Below are 19,949 nucleotides of genomic sequence, written 5' to 3'. Positions count from 1 at the left end.
GGGGGAGAGGAGAGGTCCTGATGGAGGTGACGACTCAGGGACCACTTGAAGCATGAGGGATGGCATCTCTGCTCCAGCTCAAACTGCACGGCTCACAGTGCTGAGGTCATGGCGTGCAGCCACCAGTCACTCCTTAGTGATGACTGTGGTACCTATTAGGCTTTGTGGTGAGGAAGGGTTGTGGGAGGGACTTGGTGCCGTCTGGAGGGAGAGTGCTGCTGTGTCTGGGTGGCAGTCAATCCCCTGGGCTTCACAGTGCCAACTGTAATAATAAATCGGTAGAATCACACTGAAGTGAACCTTCTGGTCAAGGTGTTGGGCTGGGGGCCCTGTGTTTTCCTGTTCCCAGTCTGCCCATCAGGTCAGCCAGCAGCAACTGCTGGGCTGGGCAGGAGCCCCTGAGCAGCCAGGGATTCCTACTGGGTATGGCCAGCCCAGACCTCATCTGGCTGCCTATTCTCTTCTCCCGAGCTGTGGGAGATGAAGGGCTGGAAGGCTTGCATCAGGCCACTGGAGAGGCTCGGGGCAGAGCCCTGGCCGCTCATTCCTGGGGGTCAGTCAGAGATCCACTCCTTGAAGGCACCTGCACTGGTCTTCCTGGCTACACCAGCCCAAGCAGAATCGCGTTTTCTTACACTCAGCCTTCTGATGCCTCCCATCACTCGGCATTTCAGCAGGGCCATGTGCTGAGACCATCCCTTGTGCATCTGTAGGTCAACGGGAACCTGGAGATGGTTCCCAGAGACTGAGGGGCCCATATTTGGGCATTAGGAAAGCCTGGATCTGAAGTTGAAAGGCAGAATTGGATTCAATATTAAGGCAGTGGCTTTGACGAGGGCCATAAGCCCCCAACCAGACCCAAATCAGGGGGTACTTGACTCTTCAAACCAGAATTGGCCACAGGGCTTGGCCCCCTGCTGCCATTTCTACCCTCATTCTCTCTCACCTGCCCTGCCAGCCAGTTTCCTGCCTGGACATCACGCAGGTAAAATGGGGGTGATCCAGGGCATACCAGGGTCAGCTGTGGCCTCCGCAGCTGGGCCTGTTTCCAGATTCCCATCTCACCGTCCCCTCTAGTATTAGGAGACTGAAGCAAGGAGGCCTTCACTGACTGTCCCAGCATGAGGCAGTGAGGAGGGTGGGAAAAGGCCCTGGGCTGGCCTCAGGCCTGGGCTCTGCTCCTGGCACTGCCTCTGACTTGTGTGTAGCCTTGAGCAAACCCCTCTACGAAGGGTTAGATCAGCCATGCCCCAAATTGTCTGATCGTGGTTGGACAAGTTAGCAAACACTGGATTAGATAACGTTCTGAGATCCTTCCTGCATTGTGCATTCTAGAAAGATGCCTCTCCTCATGTACCTGGGGGAAGGATGAATGAGTTGGATCTGGACTTTTGACCTTTCAGTGTCCCTGAGCAGTTCTTGGTCCCAGGGAGGGGTGGGGTGGGGTGGGCTGACCTAGCTGACTCAGCCCCGACCCGGGGGCAGCAGCTACAGCCCATCCAAGCAGAAAACCCTGACCCTGCAGACCCATGTCAGAGCTGGCTTTGGGGGGAAGGCTGTTTTTCAGCCCTTTGTTTCAGGACCAGCCCTGTGGGGCCAGGCCTACATGAAAGGTGAGGGCCAAGGTGCCTGCCCTGGCTGCGAGCTGGGCAGTTTGTCACGAGCTGGGCAGTTTGTCACGGCAGGGGAGGCAGGCCCCTGAACACACTGGGGGGAGGGTTGTCACTTCAGCTGCCCTGGCTGGGGCTGGAGGCTGGACTCTGATTCCCCAGAGAGACAGGAGTGGGGCAGCAGTGGAGGGAGTACCAAACAGATAAAGAAACAGGGCCCTCTCTGAATACTGCCCACGGGGAACCTCCGGAGGGAGGGCGACTGGAGACAAAAAACCAGAAAGCTTCCCCTGGAGGATACTCATCACACTGTATTATTATTGTCTCTGTTCTGTGAGGGCTATGTCCAGTCTGCCTCAGTCACCGTCGTACCCAGGGCCTGGCACTGGTGGGCTCTTGCGTGGCATGGAGGAAGGAGGAAAAAGTGCAGTGAAAGCCGGGGTTGGGACCAGGACCGGCTTTGACAGTCTCCTTGGCAGGGAGGGGAGTGGAGGGAAGGGGTTCCGAGCCTGGAGCGAGACTTTCAACTTTCTGATGATGTGGCTCAGGAGCTAGGAGTGACCTGGCCAGCGCCTGTGGGAGGCAGCTCTGGGTGCTGAGCCAGCCTTGAGGTGTGACCCCTGTGCCCTCAGGAGGGAAGAGGCTGGCACATTCCAGCTGACCGCATTAGCTGAAGCCTGGGTTAATAAGCCCACAAGGGAGGGTACTTTCTTGCTGTCCTGCCCTAGTGGAGGAAGGGGCAGGGGGACATTGCTGCTCATTTATTTCTGCGGAGCCCCTGGGTCAGCCTTTCATTGCAAAAACCTGTTCCCCATTACTAGCTTCTTTGGGGCAGGGGAGAAGGCAGCTGTCCGTGGAGCCGCAGCCCTGCCCGGGCGCAGCCTCCAGGATGCTTCTGAGGAGAGCAGTCCCTCTGTCAGTGGACTGAGCACCAGGAGGCCAGGTCTGGGTCCTGGGGCTGCCACTAATGACTCGGGAAGCTGGGCACATCATTCAGTTCCTTTGCTGTAAAATGGAGATGAGGATACAGGGTAGGGTTGCTGTGCTGATCAGAGACCATGGAGTGGCGTGGCGTGGAAATGGCAAAGATCTGTGAGGGGTGTGTGTTTCAGAGTCTTGCTACTTAAGTCCTTAACCACCAGCATTGGCTCACCTGGGAATTGGTGAGAAATGCAGAAACTCAGGCCCCGCCCCAGGTCTCTTGAATGGAATTTTAGCAAAATTTCCAGATGATTCGAATGCACCCCTCGCCCTTCTTCAGGATCTTGCCTCTTCCCAGGGAGCTGCAGGTTCTCCCCAGGCTATGGCTGCTGCCGTGGGGGGCTGCCTCATCCTGCCTGTCCCTGAGCAAGTGGGTGGGCAGCCTTGCGTGAGGGGCTGGGGAAGCCAAGTGGGCCAGGCTAGGCAGGAGCCTGAGGCACAGCACCAAGGCGTGGGTAGTGTGGCTAGCTGCCCTTTGAGACTTGGTGTCCCCTACCCAAGCAGGGGGGCTCCCGTGCACCAGAGAGTGCAGGGAAGCTAGCTGCAGCAGCACGCCAGCCAGAGGGCCAGCTCAGCCTGTCCCTGACCCCCAGATGTGGCAAAAGAGGCTGCACCTCGGGAAGGCTGCACCTCAGGAAGGCTGAGCGAGGACTCGGGACCAGGCCAGGCTGGCTAAGGGCACTGAGTGGTTACAGGGCAAGGCCACGAGGCGGCAGGAAGTGGTGAGCAGGGGCCAGGCAGAGTCTAGGTGGAGAGCCATCACTGGACTCTCATCCCCGCCTGGCTACTGGGCCCAGGCCCTTGCTTGGCTGGGGATTGTCCTAATTCCTGTCAGAGGCCTTTCGCCTGCTCAAGCTGGCTGCGGTCAGGGCGGGAGACGGGGCAGTTTGCAGCAAACGCTCAAGCTCCAGTGTGTCCAGAACTGAGCAGTCACCAACCATGACCCCACCACCTGAGACAGAGAACCTGGTGGCAGGGCCTTGGGGGGAGCGTGCAACCTTAGCACTCCCAGTGGCTGGCTTCCCTTCCTTTCCAGATACTGAGGAAGCTGGGTTTGAGGCGGACCATGAGGGCAGGGGAGAGGGAAGAGCCGTTTCCTAAGAAGGGCCCAGACTGTATCAGTCTGGGGAGGCCAGTGTGAAGAGCTGCTCCTTCCGGGGGACAATGGAAATAGGTGTCACAGCAGGGCTGTGACGGAATTATGGACTGGTTAAGTTGGGCCCATGGGTGCGGCACCCTCCAAACTGGTGTCGGAGCCTGCAGACGAGTCCCGGGAGGAGCGGCCCTGCAGGAAGCGGATGATCTTCTCAATGGTGGCCTCCTGGTACTCATGGGACCACCTGTGGGCACAGAGGCTGGTGGGTCAGGGGGCTGGGCAGAGGGAACTGCTAGCTGGGGGGGCCTGTGTGCCCACCCCCCCTCCTCACTTGATGCCATTGAAGGTGAGCACGGCCTGTATGTCTTCAGGCAGGGCCTGGGGCTCCGGCCACTCGAAGCCATCAATGACTGGCACAATGTTCTTGCCACAGCTCAAAGCAGTTGCGATCTCCTGGAGAAAGAAGAGAGAGGAGGAGGAAGAGATCTCATCCAGGGATCCTGGGGCCAGGCAGACACTAGGAGGGCCAATAGCCTGAGGCTGAGCCCAGGGTGGGATGCTGGTCCTGAAGTCCACCTTGACTTCTCCCTCACCCCTTATGATATAACAAAAAATAAGTATTTGATCTTTGTCCCAGGTTCTTGGCATAGAGCTCCTAAAATCCTTGGACTCTCCAGATGATGGGGTTGGGGGTGCCTAGATAGCTTCAGGATGGGGGCTGATCACCAGAAAGACCAAGCTATGATTAGAGGGTTAGAACTTTTAGCCCCCCACCCTGACCCCCACACCTCAGGGTGTGGGGGACAGGGGCTGGAGATTGAGTTCAATCACCAATGGCCAATGACTTAATCAATCATGTCCACATAATGAGACCTCCATAAAATCCCCGAAGGATGGGATGGGTTGGTGAACACATCTAGGAGCTGGGAGGGAAGCCTGGAGAGGGCATGGAAGCTCATGCCTCCTCTGCCCGCGCCCCCACCTCCACCCCTTGCCCTGTGCATCTCTTACATTTGGATGTTCCTGAGTCATATCTTTTATAATAAACCAGTAATAGTTAAGAAAAGTGCTTTTCTGCATTTTGTGCATCATTCTAGTAAATTATTGAACCTGAGGTGGGCATCATAGGAACTGCTGAATTTGTAGCCAAGTCAGAAGTGTGGGTAGCCTGGGAACCCAGGACTTTGGACTGGCATGTGAAGTGAGGGCAGACTTGTGGGGCTGAGCCCTAAAACCTGTGGAGTCGGACCCTCGCTCTGGGTAGTCAGTATCAGAACTGAATTGAATTGGGGGACACCCAGTTGGCATTGACAAATTGGAGAACTGGTTGTTGGCGTGAGAAAAATCCCACACGATTTGGTGTCTGAAGAAAAACATCACATGCCCTGCATCCAAATTGATCCATCGCAAGCCCTGCCAATTGTACTCCTTATTCATTTCTCAAATCCACCCATTTTTCTCTACCTCCGCCCCATCACCGCCCTGCTCCAACTTCCTTACCTTTTTTTTTTTTTTTTAAAGATTGGCACCTGAGCTAACATCTGTTGACAATCATTTTTTTTCCTTCTTTTTCTTCTCCCCAAAGCCCCCCGGTACATAGTTGCATATTCTAGAGGTGAATGCCTCCGGGTGTGCTGTGTAGGACGCCGCCTCAGCATGGCCTGATGAGCGGTGCCATGTCCGCGCCCAGGATCCGAACCCTGGGCCGCTGCAGCGGAGTGCGCGAACTTAACCACTTGGCCACGGGGCAGGCCCCACCAACCGCCTTATCTTTATCCTCCACTAGTCTTTCCTCACTCACTCTTGCCCCCTCTAATTTGTTCTCTACCTTGCCCCTTCACCTGGCTACTCTTTGCAAAATGCAAATCTGATCATCTTGCCCCCTACTTAAAACTCTTCAAGACTTTACATGGCTCTTAGAATAAAATTCAAACTCCTTAATGTGGTCTGAAGGCCCTGTGTGGTTGGCCACAGCTAACTTTTCAATGTCCACCCTTGCACTGTCCTCCCAGCCACACAGACCTTGCAGCCCCTTATATTTGCTATCCTCTCTCCCTGCACAGGGCCTTTGCGTGTGCTGTTTCCTCTGTCTAGAATGCTCTTCCCTGCCCCTTCACCTAGCTCATGCCTACTTGTTTTTCTGATCTGAGCTCAGTCAACACTTTCCCAGGGAACTCTTCCCTCACTTCCCTGACCAGGTCAGATCCCCCTATTACAGGCTCTCATAGGCTCTGCAGCACGTGCCACAGTTGCAAAGTTAAATTAATTAATGAGTAATTTACTTAATACCTGTCTCCCCCACGAGCCTAAGGGCAGGGAGTATGTCTGTTCTTTACTCACCTTATATCGCAGCATCTTTCACAAAGCCCTGCTCATAGTCAGCCCTTGCTAAATACTTAATGGCTGGCTGGCTGGCTGAATGAATGAATGAATGAATGAGTGAATAAATGAATGAGACCACAGCAGAGCAGTTAAGGGCTGCACTCTGGCATCATCAGATCTGGGTTTACATCAAGCCTCTGACACAGCTTTGTGACCTGAGGCAAAAACAACAGACTCTCCAAACCTCTGTTTTCTCACATATAAAATAGGGTTAATGACAGTCCCTCTCACATAGGATTGTCCAGAGGAACGAGGCGAGTGTGGGAACGGCACCGAGCAGGCCGTGTCTGCTTAATCAATAATATGTGTTATTATTTCCTCCTCTGTAAAGTGAGGTAATAAACCTACCTCACAAGGTTGTTCTGAGGATATTGCTTACTATTAATGGGTGCTCTGGTAAGTGCTTATTGAACGGTTTTTCCCTTTCAAGGGGGAACCACAGGGATTGGCCTTTCTTGAGTGCAGTTCACTTGTGGTTTTCCATATTGATTACCCACTAAATGGGGCTTCGGGGAAAGCAGTTTTAAAACCAGAGGCAAAAACAATCAAGGAGGGATGATGCAGCCTTTGGGACTGGTCCAGGGCACAGGCTCCCTCCACCCTGCCTGCCTCCTCCCTCCGTGCTGTCTGCTGGGACGACGATGGGTGCTAAGCACCCGTGTAGAGCGGAGCCTTCCTCGGGAAAAAACCTGCATAATTGCAAACTTGATTGGCTTCTGGGCAACCTCTCCATTTACGAATGAGAAGGACGCCCAGAGAGGAGAAGGGACTTGCTCCCAAGTCACACACACACTCAGCCCAAGAGGGGCCAGGCATCTAACTCAAGTCTTCAGATTCCAAGTCCAGGGCTGTTTCAACCAAGCCCTCTGCTTCTCTGCTGAGAATGTGGATGAATTCTGACCTGGCAGAAATTTATTTGGGAATCTTCAGACATTTGTTTCATCTAGAATTACACAAAACCAAAGACAGCACACTGCTTATTGCAGATTCAGAGGCTGGCCAAGAGAGGAATAATGGCTTCTTTAAGATCACCCAGCTGGTTAAGAACAAAAACTTGATACGGCCGGCCCATGGCTGAGTGGTTAAGTTTGCGCACTCCGCTTCGGCGGCCCAGGGTTTCGCCAGTTCAGATCCTGGGGGCGGACGTGGCACCGCTCATCAGGCCATGCTGAGGCAGCATCCCACATGCCACACCTAGAAGGACCCACGACTAAAATATACAACTATGTACTCGGCTGTTTGGGGAGAAAAAGAGAAAAAAAAACCCCAAAAACCTGCAGATGTGACATGGGTCCATCCATCCATCCATTCTACAAGTATCAATAAGTTTCTACTGTGTCAGGCACTGAAGATACAATGGTGAATTAAACAGCAGTAGCACTCATAGTCATTATATTAATAACAATAATTGCTGCCATTATAGAGCAGTTACTATAGAGCCAGGCATTATGCTAAGCACTTCACAAATTCTAACTCTTTTAGTCCTTTAACAATATCCTAGGGAATTAAGTGCCATAATTATCTCACTTTACAGTAATAAACATGAAGCTCATTGGGGTTAAGTAACTTGCCCAAGGCCAGAGCCAGGATTCAAACTCATAGCTTTGTGCTCTGAACGATTCCATTGTGCCTGTCACTATGCTCTCCTGCTCCCCCTCCTTCCCTCACAGAGGCTATTTTTCAAAGCATTTTCATCCATCTCTGACCCTCACAACAATCCTACAAGGTGAATAGGACAGGTAAGTTATCCCCATTTTGTAGATGAGAAATCTGAGGCTCCGAGAGCCTAAGTGACTTGCTAACGTCCTCTTACAGTTGGAGCTATGGCTCCTGACTTCCACCTGGGCCATGGAGGTTGCTGGGGTGTGCAGACGAGAAAGAATGGGAAGAGGACCTTGTCCCCTGGGCCACAGGCCCATGCTGGGACTACAGAGGACAGCACCTACCTTGTGCACCCAGTCCTTGCAGTCATGGTCCTGCATGCACTTGTCCAGTGCCCCGGCCGACAGCACCAGCACAAAGTTGCGGGCACCCATGACACTCTGGATGAGCTTGTCCTCGAACTTGCCTGCTTCCAGCTTCTCCACATCGATGAAGACATTGAAGCCGTGCAGCTGCAGGTGCACCTTCAGGAGGCTGCGAAGAGGTCCTGTGTCAATGCCCTGGCCTGGCCCAAGGAGCCAGGCTGTCTGCTGCCGGCCCCCCCTCACCTGGCCAGCTGGGAGCCTGAGTTCCTGCGGTAGCTGATGAAGACATCCGGGGTGTCCCCACCGGGCTTGCAGCCAGTGCAGGGCAGTGGGGAGTGCAGCATTTCTGAGGCAGGCAAGAGACAGCTTGGTGAGGGAGGCTCCTCCACATCACTCCCCACGAGGGGCATCATCCCCTGCCCACCCGGCCTTCTCAGCCCAGGCAGGGTGTCTTGTTCCAAAAAGGGGCACTGAGGTAGAGAGACGGGGCTTACAGGAAGGAAGGCTGCTAACTGTTGGTGAGTCCCTCTCAGGAGGCAGGCACTGTGTTTTAGGGACATTGATACCCACCTCCAGCCCTGCCTTCTCTCCTGAACTCCAGACCTGCATGGCCAGCTGCCCGTAGGCGCTCCAAACCAACACCTCCCAGATCCTCCCATGATCCCCTTCTTCCCGGTTTCCCACCAAAGCCAGAAACCTGGGTATCAGCCTTGTCTCCTGCCTCTCATTCATTCATTCAGCAAATATTTACCATGTGCCAGGCATTATTCTTAATGCTGGGCATACAGCAGCGAACAAAGCAAACCAGCGGTGCCCTCGTGGAGCTGATGTCCAGTGCTCAGAGCCAGGCGCCGGGCTTTATGGAGTCTTCCTCCCAAACATCTTGGACTCCAGCCCCAGGGCCCTCCTATGTCCAGGCCCCCAACTCCAGCCTCCTCAGTGGTCTCCCCCAATTCACACTTGCCCAGTCTAATCTGTTTGCACAGCTACCAGAGGGATCTTTCTAAAATCCAAGTCTAAATGTGTCATTGTCCCCACTTAAAAAATGTGCATGGCTCCATACTTCCCATAGAAGGGAACTATAAGCTGTTTTTGTCATAGGACCTTCCTGTTTCTTAAAAAATGGGATTTTATTAGGAGCTGCAACGTAAAAATGATGAAAGCAGATCTGCTTTGGTTGAAGCAAAAGAATGGGGCGAAAGCCCAGTCCCTTGTCCCCGGTAGGAGCTTGGTGTGTGCTTGCTGAACGAATGGGTGAATGGAAAGAATTCATCTTCTTATAATATTCAGATTTAACATTCAGAGACAATATTTGTCTGTGTAAGAAGCAGAAAGATGGAGGTTCAAATCTCAGTTCTGTTATTTAATGGCTTTTATAAGCTTGGAAAATGGAGTTAAATTCTTTAAATCTTAGTTTCATTATCTTTAAAATTAATACCCTTGATGGAAATATTCTTTAACTTTGATTATGCTGGTAGTCACTCAGGGGTGTGCTTTTTCAAAACTCGTCAAACTGAACACTTTTCAGTTCAATTAGACCTTTTATTTTTATTTTTTAAAAGTTGATTTAAAAAAATTAATGGTCACTGCATAGAGTGGATGTAGAGATTAATGAGATAATATCTGTTAAAAACTTAATATGGGACCTGGCGTATAGTAATTGACCATAAATATTAGCTAAATAGTAAATTAAAATAAATAAGTGAATAGGGCTGCTAGAGCCCTAGAATCCACTCTGCCCTCATGACCTCCCTAAAGCACTTCCAGAACCCAGACTTTGTCAGCTGTTGGCTAATAGGATAAGCCCCTGTCTTCCCACCCATATCCCATGTCGCTCCCTCCATGCTCTGTCTTACCTCCACGCTTGCATGTGCTGCTCCCTATGCCTGGGTTGCTCTTCCTGCTGCGCCCCGCCCCCCGCCCCCCCCCCCCCCCCAGTACATCCTTCAAGACCTGGTCCAGCATGCTCTAAACTCCTAGACCTGGGTGGACAGGGTATGCAATGATTCCTCCGGGGGCCCATTGGAGTCCTGGGCATGCCTCCTGCCATAGTGACAGCCTGTTATATACCAGCCTTACTCCCACCCTCCTCCCCACCTCAGACTGGGAACTTCTTGAGGGCAAAGCGCAACATAGTCATCTTTGCATCCTCAGAGTCCAGTCTGGCAGAGCGCATGTACTCAAACAGCAGCGAGGCTCCGAGGCCCCACCACGTGTCTCCCCTCGCCCCTCCAAGGCTAGGGCTAGGGCAGGGGTGGGGTGCCAGGCAGGCAGGCTGACCTCTGGCGGCCGAGAGGATGCGGGCGCGGTGCACGCCCAGGCGGATGCCGCAGTCCTCCAGGAGCTGCTGGTCGGATACGCGGTGCAGCAGGGAGCGGTCCAGGCCGCAGCTGACCAGGCCGTACGTGTATTGGCGGAAGCGCGGGTCCAGGCTGCCCAGCCAGTCAGCCAGGTTGCTGCGGTCGCACGTAGCGTAGCTGGCGAAGGTCTTGAGCTCCGTGAGCTCCCTAAAGAATCTGCACCCCGGGGAGGAGAGGACGCTGAGGTCCCGACCCGGGACTGGCTGGTGGCGGAGGGGGCATTTAGTTAGACCTGGAGGGCAGGGGGCGGGCAGGAGGCTCCATACCTCTTGCGGGTGATGCCCGACTTCATGCCCAGGTCGGTCTGGAGTTCCTCCTCCGTGAGCCGCAGAAGCAGGTCGCCATCTACCTGTTGCTCCTGGGAGAGGGGTCAGATTTAAGGATGGGCTCCTATCCTCAGCCCTTGGACCCAAAGCACAAGATGCAAGAGGAGGGAACTGGGGACGGCGATGGAGGAGGCGGATGGGACCCATATTAGAGCCGAGTGACCCTGAAAATGGCTGAATACGGGGTCCCCACCCTCGAAAGGCCACCCTGGCCCTGTGGGTGTGCGGGCCGGGAGGGGGCGCAGTTGCCTGTGTGCAGGGCGTCCCTAGCGGCCGCGCGCCCTCGGGGATGCGCCGGCTCCGACTCCGGGAAGGTAGCCCCACGCGGCCCTACCCGGAAGCTCTGGCAGTACTGGGAGAAGCCGATCTGCTGCAGCCACGTCTGGACCTCGGCCTCCTTCCAGCTGGCCACGCAGGACAGGATGGGCCGCGGCACCTCCTCGCCCAGCAGGCGCAGCGCGCGCTTGGCCAGCGCCGACGTAGTCCCATTGGTGGAGTAGGAAACGAGGCGTTTCAGGCTCTGGATGGCGCCAATGTCACTGAATACCTAGAGAGGGGTGGGGAGAGGGTGTCTTGGAGCCACCAGCTCGCCAGCCACCCCCAAACGTGCCCAGTCCCTCCCCTCGCCTCTTCTCACCCCTGAAAGTGCCCTAGCCATCTGCCCTAGCCCTGCCTTCATCCAACAAATCACCCAGTCATGTGGATTCCCCCTCCCGAAGCTGGTCCTCCTCATGTCTCCCTTCTGCAGCTTCTTTCCGTCCTGGGATAAAGTGTGCGCTCTCAGTACAGCCACCAGGCCCCCCACAGTGCAGCCCCTGCCCACCACTCCCAGCTCACCTCTCCTGCACCAACTGCATTTGTCTGACATCCACCCACAACGAAGGTGATCCCACCTCTGGGCCTCAGCCCATGGTGTTCCAGCCTGCTTGTGGGAGTCCTACTCATACACTGGAGTCCAAATTGATAATCACCTCCTCCATGCAGCCTGCTTTGATTCCCTCACAGCTTGGCCCATACTTCCAGTTAGGCCTTGTTCCACACTCTGAATGCCACTGTCATTAGTTGATAATACAACTTCCACTGGACGATAAGCTGAGGTCATGTCTTAGTCACCCCTAAAATCCCATACTTGGCACACTGCAGGGCACAGAGTGGGGGCTCACTAAGTCTTTACTGCACTGCACTCACTTGGCCTTGCTGGGAAAAGGGTACCAGAGCTGGTGGGCATGGCTGCTTCCCAGACCCAATCCTTGGGGACTTCACTCCCTACTTCCCTTCAAGACCCTTCTCCCAAAGTAGAATGACCTGCTTTGTAAAGCCAGTCCTCCCACAGCCCAACTCTGGGGCACAGAGAGGAGAATCAGAAGGTCCTAGAACGCTGGACCTTGGAAGAGGCCTCAGAGACCCCCTAACACAACAGTCTCTTCTGGATCTGTGGGGACACACACAATGAGTGACAATCATCTGTGAGACACACTCCTCTGAGTGGCCCCAGATGACAGCCCTGGTAACAGACAGAGTGGTCCAGGCAGTGTGCACCACTTCCTGTGCACCAGCTGTCACTGATCTCGAAAGCCCCCAGAGGAATGCAAAGGCGGGAGAGTGACGTTATAGGGATAATCTTGATTCTGTAATATTTAAAAAGCAAAAAACATGAACTTTTGATAATTTAACTATTACTAGTCCCACATCCAGGGTAAGAACTGCTGCTGTGGTACACTCTTTCCATTTTCCAGAGGAAAAAAATGAGGCATGGAGAGAGGCCCAGAGAGGGGAAGCCAGGTACCCAAGGTCACACAGCAAGTGAAAGCAAAGAGCAAAGGCTTCAAATCCAGCCGTGGGCATGGGAACTCTTGAGACTCAGGTGGGAGTTATCTGGCCGACACGCTGATATCCTGCCCCAAGCCTCTGTCTGTATACTTCAGCTCCTTCCTGGACTCCAGACCCAAATGACAAAATGGCCCACTGGAGCTCCCCAACTGGTCTCTCAGGCACCTCAAACCCAATCTGTCCCAGTGAACTCACCCCCACAGCCCCAAGCCTCTCACCCAGTTCACCTTGTTTCAGTACCACCTGCCACCATCCACTAGGTCATCTATGTCCACAGCCGGGAGTCATCCTCAGCCCCTCCCTCTCCTTCACCGAGCCACTCACCAAGTCCTTATTCTCTCTTCAGCATCTCTGGAATCAGTCTGCTTCTCTCTGCTTCTGCTGTCATGCCGCAGTCCCCAACCTCCACTGTCCTAACTGCCCCCCTACCATGGCCTCCTATCTGGTCCCCTTGCCTCCAGCCTCAGCCCTGCCAATCCCATCTCCATGCAGCAGTGTCCCCTCCTTAAAAACCTTGGTCTTGCCTTCAAGGCCAGAATGACTGGTCAGTCCCTCGTCCTTCTCCCTGCTTCACCTAATACTTATGTGTACTTGAAGTCGCAGTTGACTGTCACTTCCTCTGGGAAGCCTTCCCAGACGCCCTCTAACCCCCGCCCGATCCCACCCCCGCACCCACCTTGGTCTTGCCCTGTAGGCTCTTGATGGCAGCCTCTGCACAGAGATAGAAAGCCCCGATGCACTGCGCCTCCAAGCGCGACGAGTCGAGCAGCGGCACGAGGCGCTGCAGGTCGTCGGGCCCGCGGCCCTGGCTGGTGTCGCTGGCGTCCACCAGGCAGCGGGCGAAGCGGCCGGGGTCCAGCGAGGCCACGAGCGGCTCCACGAGCGCCAGCGTGCCGGAGCGCTCCACCTCGCGCTCCACCTCCTTGTTGGTTGCCAGCACCGCCACGGCTAGGCAGGCGTGCAGCCGCAGCAGCTCGTCCTCTTTGGAGAAGGCGAGCGGGAAGAGCCACTCGGCGGCGCGCTTCTCCACCATGCGCCGCTGCGCCGCCTGGCCCCCGTGCAGCGCGCAGTTGGCCAGCGCCAGCGCACAGTGGCGGAGCAGCGCCGGGTCCATGCGGCGGCACCAGTACAGTACCGCATCCAGGCCGCCGGCCGCCACCAGCCGCTGGCACGTCTCCTCCGAGTGCTTGAACATGTGCTCCAGGATGCCTGCAACGCTCCGCGCCAGCTCCACCGGCTCGCGCTCCTTTGCCAGGTTCAGGATCACACCCAGCCCGATGCGCGCCACGCGGTCCCTGCCGAGAGAAAGTGGGAGGGGGACAGTAGAACTGTCGCCTGGGGTGCTCGGCTTGCCCCCTGGAGGCCACAGCCTGGCCACTTATCTCTCTGGGCCTCACCAGTGTTACATAGGACATGAGCGAGAGCATTATCCTCCCTGCCTGCCCGCCTCATCTCCTGTCCTGGGAGGACCAGACTTCTCTGATTCTGAGGGTGCTTCACCCTGGCGGCACCCATCTCCTCCCCAAACCCTCCCCTGGAGAAGCAGTCTGTGTGGTGGATAAGAACCCTAGCTCTGGAGCAGATCCCCTGGGTCCTGGTTTCTTCTTTGCCATTTTCTAGCTGTGGGACCTTGGGTACCTTCCTTTATCTTTCTAATTCAGTTTGCTCATCTCATAAATAGGATAAAAACAATACCTAGCCCATAGGGTTATTATGAGAACTAACGTGATAATCCATGTACAGTGCTCCCTCAGCACAGCACCTGGCTCGTAGGAAAGACTCAATAGATGTTAACTTCTTATCCTCATTTGAAGCGTCCCTTGAAGTCCACCACTCTTATTAGCCTTGCCTTCAAACTTCTCTTCATGCCATGCTGTGTGACTGGGGGGTATTCATTCATTCATTCAACAGACGTATATTGAGGACCTACTGAGTGCCAGCCACTGCACTAGGGGCTGAAGTTGACCAGTGACTAAGAGTGACTGGAGCTTATACACAGCATATACAGAGACAAACCATAAGCAAGTAAACAATGAAGGAACAGGATATCAGTGATATGGCCATAATTCTAGCAAAACCGGTGATGCAATGGAGAGTACCTGAGCGGAGGGCTACGTCTGAGGAGGTGACATCTTAGAGTGAAATATCCAGAGACCGCAGCCTGCAAGTGTGTGGGAGAAGAGCCTAACAGGCAGAGAGAACAGCAAGGACAAAAGCCCTGAGGGCTGATGAGCTCGGCACGTTTGAGGAATAGAAAGAGGGCCAGAGATACCTGCGATGTCTAAGACCAACAAGGAAAAAGATAAAACCAACAAAGGATTCATATATAGGATACATAGGTAAATATTCAAATTGATAAGAAAAAGGCAGTAAATCCAAAAGAAAATGGGCAAAGGACAAAAGAAGAAATCCAAGATATTAACAAGCAAATAAAATGATGCTCTAACTCACTAGTCATCAGAGAAGTGAAAATTTAAACAGCTATCACTTTACATCTCTTAGACAGGAGAAGGCAGAAGCTGGGTAATGTGGAAGGTCTGAGAGGTGTAGGGCTACGAAACCTGAAGCTCTGTAGGTGGAGGTTGAGGCTCTTGGGTTTATATCTCAATGAGATTGTCACACAGATACACAAGAGGAAATGGACAGGGTGGTTCGCTGCAGTGTTATTTGTGATGGGGGAAGCTGGGAGCAGGCCGGTGTCAAGCCTGGGAGAGTGGAGAGGCAAGATGGGCAGGTGCCCACTCTGGAGGACTAGGAAGCAGTTACAAGTGACCAAGCAGATGGTAACATAGCAACATGAGGATCTTTAAAACACAATGCTGAGTGGGGAAAAGTAAGAAATAGAATGTGCTATATAACACAGCACCATTTGTGTAGATGGGAAATACATGCACACAAAACAAGAATAAAGATTTTACCAGAACACAGATAGAAAGACACACGTTAAATATGCTGAACAGTTGCCTATGGGATTAAGTCAGAAAGATGGTGGAGATATTAGTCCAGAGGAGGAGTGGGGTTGCATTTTAGGCATAGATGTATGCAAAGACTTGGAGATGTCTGAGAGCTGGTGCGCTTAGGGACCTGCCCCTGCCTTGGCCATGCTGAAGTGAAGCCATTTCAAGTTACTGAGGCGGGGGGTTCAAGGGGAGAGTGAAGAAAGAGTCCTGAGGGCTTTTGAGCCATCCCAAGGCATTTGTACTTTTCTTGATGGCAAATGGGGAGCCATTGAAAGGCTTTAGGAAGGGGAGTGACCTGGTCACTCCTGGGTTTCAAGAAACTCATTTGGCTGCTGTGAGAAGGACGTGTCCAAGTGAGAGAGCCTGGAGGCCAGCAGAGCAGGCCAGAGAGTTGCCACGCTCCGGGCAGAGGTGAAAAGTTCCCTGTCTTCCTGACTTCCACAAATGATGTCTTCCACAGGTGACGTGACCCCCAGAGACTTGGAGACCCAGCCAGCCATGGAGTCCTTGCCCAGTGAGCCCCATGGTGACCACAGTGCTGTGGCTTTGCACCCACTGCAGGCCCCGGCTGAGCCCAGAACATGGCATAAGGCCAGCACAGTTGTGCTGAGCTGATCACTGAGCTTCTCTGGAGTCTAAAGGCATAGATGGGTCCTAATCATCCACTTGGGCAGCTGGCGATTGTTCCTTTTATCAATGAGAAAGCCAAAGCTCAGAGAGGTTACATGACACACCCAGGGTTACACAGCTGGTGAGAGGCATCGCTGGAATTTTAACTCACATTTCTCTCCGGAGCTCAAGATCCTTTGTTTACACTTTGTGCTTCCAGGACAATCTGACTACATAAACCCTGAGACTATCAGAACCAGGGTGTGCTTAAGCAATCATCTAATCCAATCATTTCCTGAGGACCAGTGAAGGGAAAGCCTTGCTCACGAACATCAATTCAGAGAGAGGACTTCATTCGGAGTCTCTTGACCCCTGCCCTCGCCTTTCCCTATGCACTTGACACTTCACAGAACTTGAACTGTGTGCTTGTTGTGAGGTCTGTTCACTCAGCTCCCAATTCTTCTGCAGCCTGAGAGGCTGTGGCCTGGGTTCAAATCCCAGCTCCAAAGGAGGGGAAATGGTACATATACACACATATACAAGAATGTACATATAATGTACATATATGTGCAAATACTAGCATATGCATAGACTCTGGAAGGCCATAGAAGAAACTTGTTTCACTGGTTTGCCTCCAGGGAAGGCATCTGGGTGGAAAGAAGAACTTTCAAGTGTGTATCTTTTTTGTGCCTCTGTGCTTTTTTGAATTTACGTGCAATAGTTTTCTGGTTTCTTTTAAACATGTCTCCTCCACTTATTCACTGTGTATTCTTGGGGAAGCCATTTAACCTCTCTGAGTTAAACCATTCAACCTCATTGTGGTTCCCTGATGGGGATGGGCTGTGAATTTCGAGGGCTAGCAGTCAGATGGGGCCCTTTCTGGGTATTTTGGAACCAAGCTCAGAGGGCCCTATCTTGTTTTGCTTCTCCTGGTATTTGGGGGTGAGGGGAGCTGTGACCTAGGCTCCTGGGCACTGGCTGTGGCAGGCCCCTGGGAAAAAGAGAGCTGCAGGAAAGGGAATAGCAAAAGGAGGGGGTGCATTGATGGAAGAACCTTCTTTTAAGAGGAGGTTGGTTGATGGAGGAAGGACAAGATTTCATAGACATAAATTCTCACTGTGTCACTCCCCTTCTCTCCCTTCCAGCCTCCTCCCCGCGCAGTCTAGACAGGTGAGGAGATACTGCCTTTCTTTGGGAGGATTTTGATCGCGCCACCAGGTGCGCTCGGCTCTGTCCTTGGTCCTGAAGTGATGCCAGCGCCACACGTTCTTTCTCAGGACCAGGGACACTGGTTAGTGAGACTCTTTTCTCAGTAATTCTGAACCTGGTGAGGATTATTATTTTCAATCTTGAAAAACATCAGTGCTGTTTGCATCTTTCAGCTCTCCTCTTCCTAGGGTGTTGGCTGCACCCATTCCTCAGGAACTCTGTCCCAGCCCACGCGCCAGGCCTACAGGGCACACCCGCCAACCTGGGCCCACCACGTCCAGTGAGCACCCGCTCCGTTTGTGAGCCCTTCAAATTTACGGCCAATCCCCATCAGGACACCTGATGTTATATGGGAGATTAATGACTTGCTGAACAAGCAGAATCCTAACTTGGTCTCCCAGCTTAAATGGCTTCATTCATGAATTTTTGACAGTTGTATCATTTCCACCATCTATGAGGTTATTTTTACTTTTTGAAAGTCGGAAAGAAAGCACCCCTAACCTATGCCCATAACACTTGTGAGAGCTGCATGAACTGAAAGTGACCCTTCCAAACCTGAGGGGCCCAGGAATTCAGAATGAGACTGGAGTGTGACAGCCTGGTCTGCTCTGGTAGCTGAGGGGAGAGAAAGTGGGTGCTCAGGGGTCCTCATATTCCAGGGAAGACCCCAAAAGGCAAGCAAGAGTGGCAGCTAGGCCTCAGTGGGACCCCACCTACTGTATCTTGGCACTATGTGGGGACGGGGTAGAGAACACATACTCTGTCTGGCCCCTGCCCAGCTCTGCACCTCGGTTTCCTCTTCCCCGACCCATTCAGCCCAGCAGAAAACCTCCTGTTCCCCATTAGCAGCAGCAGAATGAGATCATGTCTGGCCTGTTATGTGGACCAAAATGAAGAAGGAAGCAGGAGGCAGACAGGAGTGGCATGAAGGGGGAAAGTAAAATGAAGCGAAAGTCAGCACTCATTTCAGCCTGGAGAGAGAGGAAAGGGGAGACCCATCCTCCCTTTTCTGAGTATTGTGTTCTCTTCCTTACTCAGTGGCAGAGAGAAGGCAGCATAGAAGGGCAACCAGGCCCGTGGGGAGGAGGGCTGTGGATTTAGGAGGGCATTGACAATAGGATCCCATCTCCATCCTCAGAACCAGGGACAGATTCCTGTCCTACTACTCCATTCTTCCTCTCCTTGTCTCATTCCTCACCCCACTAGCCCTGGGAGAGAATCCTGGCTGCACCATTAGTTCACTGTGTGACGCTGGGAAAGTCTTTAAACTTTCCCAAGCCTCAGTTTCCTCATTTGTAAAATGGACAAGCTGATCCCCAAGAGGGGTGTAGTGCAAGAAATTGTAGAGGTGAAGCAGTAAAGGCACAGTGTGAGTCACACGAAAGACAGACCAGGCACTAGACCACTCTTGCTGCCCTACCGCCCCCCACCCCACCCCCACCCCCGCGCTCTCCTCTCAGCCCAGCATCCTCACCGGTTCTCAGCCACCAGGATCTGCTCTAGCAGGCGCGCGGCCTGCACGCGTGTCTCCAGCTCCGGCGCCTGCAGCAGCCGCAACAGCAGATCAAGGCCTCCGTCCAGGCGGATGGCGTCGCACAGACCCTGGGCTACTTCGCGGCCCACGGCCGGCAGCAGCCAGGCCTCCTCCACCAGCTGAAAGACCTCGGCCAGGCCGGCGCCCACGGCCCGCGCGCCGCCCGCCTGCTTCAGCGCCGACAGCGCCTGCTGTAGGTCGGGTAGCGCGCGCTCCAGGGCGCCCTGCACCTCGGCGCCGGCCCCGGGAGACACCTCGCGGGGCCCATGGCCTCCCGCTGCCCACCAGAGGCCCGCGCCGCCTCCCCCGTCCTGTCCCGGCACCGCTAGCCGCTCGGCGCCGGGCCGTGGGCCCGACATGGCGAAGAAGCGGCACAGCTTGTAGGCAGAGAGGAGCAGCGTCAGGACCATGGACGCCGGGCTGCGGGGGACATCCCCAGCCTGGAGGGGCGGGGCCGGGCGGAGAGACCCAGACCTTGGGAAAAGGGGGACCCAAGAAGGGACCAGGGAGAAGAAGATACAGGAGGGAGGGATGACAGGCAAGGGCGCTGGCCAGAAGTTTGAGGGAGGGGTGAGGGCAGGATCTGGGACGAAGCGGTTGGGGAAGGGGATGCAGGTGTAGATGCAGGCGATGGGCTGGAGGAGGGAGAGAGGAGGCGAGGAATGGACCCAGACGCCGGAGGGTCTAGCAGGCAGGAACCAGAACAAAGCGCGGCTCCAACTCAGGCTCCTCTGGCAGAAAGATGCTCTGCAGCGGCCCCGCCCCTGAGAAGCCGCGGAGCAGGATCCGACGCCCCGCCTCTGGGGGCTCCTCCCCTGCCGCCCACGCAGTCCCACCCCCAAGCCTTCCCTAGACACGCCCACACCCTGGCCAGGCCCTTCTCCCATAGTTCATCCCAGGCCCGCACCGCTCGCTCGGCGCAGGTGGAGAGGTAGAGGTCGGCCTTGGTTTTCCCCCAAGACGCTGGAATATGAGGGCAACACTGTTGAGTGTACCCTCCCTTGTACTAGTGGTTAATGCCATCATAATAACGACTCTGTACAAGTCTTGAGGCCCTTTATGCCTGTTTCTCAGTTAAGCCTTAC

At 54.2% G+C, this 19,949-nt stretch overlaps 1 protein-coding gene across 1 annotated transcript; it reads right to left on the bottom strand.

Moving 5' to 3' along the window:
* Positions 1-1,901: 1,901 nt before the first annotated feature.
* On the bottom strand, positions 1,902-19,662 carry SARM1 (sterile alpha and TIR motif containing 1). Its single transcript, XM_001504127.5, has 9 exons — positions 18,805-19,662; positions 13,229-13,847; positions 11,057-11,269; positions 10,663-10,754; positions 10,317-10,552; positions 8,280-8,382; positions 8,016-8,205; positions 4,019-4,140; positions 1,902-3,931 (listed from the first exon to the last, which is right to left on the bottom strand). Exons 1-9 carry the CDS (start codon positions 19,272-19,274, stop codon positions 3,802-3,804), a joined length of 2,175 nt encoding a protein of 724 aa, XP_001504177.3. The 5' UTR covers positions 19,275-19,662; the 3' UTR covers positions 1,902-3,801.
* Between the last annotated feature and the right edge of the window lie 287 nt (positions 19,663-19,949).

Source organism: Equus caballus, chromosome 11 (genome assembly GCF_041296265.1).
Source record: "Equus caballus isolate H_3958 breed thoroughbred chromosome 11, TB-T2T, whole genome shotgun sequence".
In the NCBI taxonomy this organism is placed as follows: Eukaryota; Metazoa; Chordata; class Mammalia; order Perissodactyla; family Equidae; genus Equus; species Equus caballus.
This window is presented reverse-complemented; position numbering and strand designations above follow the sequence as displayed.

Bases quoted from the DNA above. Each gene is read 5' to 3' on its own strand.
- SARM1 (XM_001504127.5), bottom strand. From the start codon at position 19,274: ATGGTCCTGACGCTGCTCCTCTCTGCCTACAAGCTGTGCCGCTTCTTC. The intron at 8,383-10,316 runs GTCAGCCTGCCT...TGCCTGCCTCAG, and splicing joins CATCCTCTCGGCCGCCAGAG to AAATGCTGCACTCCCCACTG. The intron at 8,206-8,279 runs GTGAGGGGGGGC...ACCTCTTCGCAG, and splicing joins TCAGGCTCCCAGCTGGCCAG to CCTCCTGAAGGTGCACCTGC.